This window comes from Buceros rhinoceros, unplaced genomic scaffold (assembly GCF_000710305.1).
Source record: "Buceros rhinoceros silvestris isolate BGI_N320 unplaced genomic scaffold, ASM71030v1 scaffold21263, whole genome shotgun sequence".
In the NCBI taxonomy this organism is placed as follows: Eukaryota; Metazoa; Chordata; class Aves; order Bucerotiformes; family Bucerotidae; genus Buceros; species Buceros rhinoceros.
Window position 1 is genome coordinate 10,037 of NW_010403293.1, and position 528 is coordinate 10,564.

Genomic DNA, 528 nt, shown 5'->3' on the forward strand with positions numbered 1-528 from the left:
CACCCGGCCGAGCTGAGCGCCGGTCGCTGGGTCCCACAGAAAGATCTGTCCAAGGGAGGAAGCAAGAGGGTCGCGTCAGGCCACATGCATCATGTGAATCCCAGGGACGCTCGGGCTCCGTTTAGAAAGCCCGGCGTCCTTGGTGTCGCATTTACATTGGCAGGAGCAGGAGGGCTGGATGCCTCTGCAGATCCCTGCAGCAATCAGCTGACGTCTCAGAGAACCAGACCCGACTGCCCTCCCCTCTGCCTAAAAAGCTGCTGCTGCTGCTACAAAAATATCCGCCTCAGCTCCAAGCCCATGCAGGTCCCCAAAATGCCAGCCAGAGCCTTTGACACCCTGCGCCAGCGCGCCAGGGAATGTTTGCAGAGCGCGATGAAAGCCAGAGTGTGCTAAATGCTACTTATTATCGGATCCTGTGGGCGGGACACATGCTGGTTTTCTCTTGTTTTTTCTCTCTCCACATAAATGTTCATCCAAAGAGCCAAGGCATTAGTCATCCCCCTCTTAAGAACCCCGGAGAAACAG

At 56.1% G+C, this 528-nt stretch overlaps 1 protein-coding gene across 1 annotated transcript in view; it reads right to left on the reverse strand.

Moving 5' to 3' along the window:
- The window catches only part of NLE1 (notchless homolog 1 (Drosophila)), a gene marked incomplete at its 5' end in the record, with an annotated part of 3,719 nt that extends 3,674 nt beyond the window's left edge, over positions 1 to 45 (reverse strand). The window contains one exon of the mRNA XM_010132973.1: positions 4 to 45. Within this exon, the coding sequence (XP_010131275.1) occupies positions 4 to 45 (42 nt within the window). The remainder of the gene's footprint in view (positions 1 to 3) is intronic.
- Positions 46 to 528: the final 483 nt, after the last annotated feature.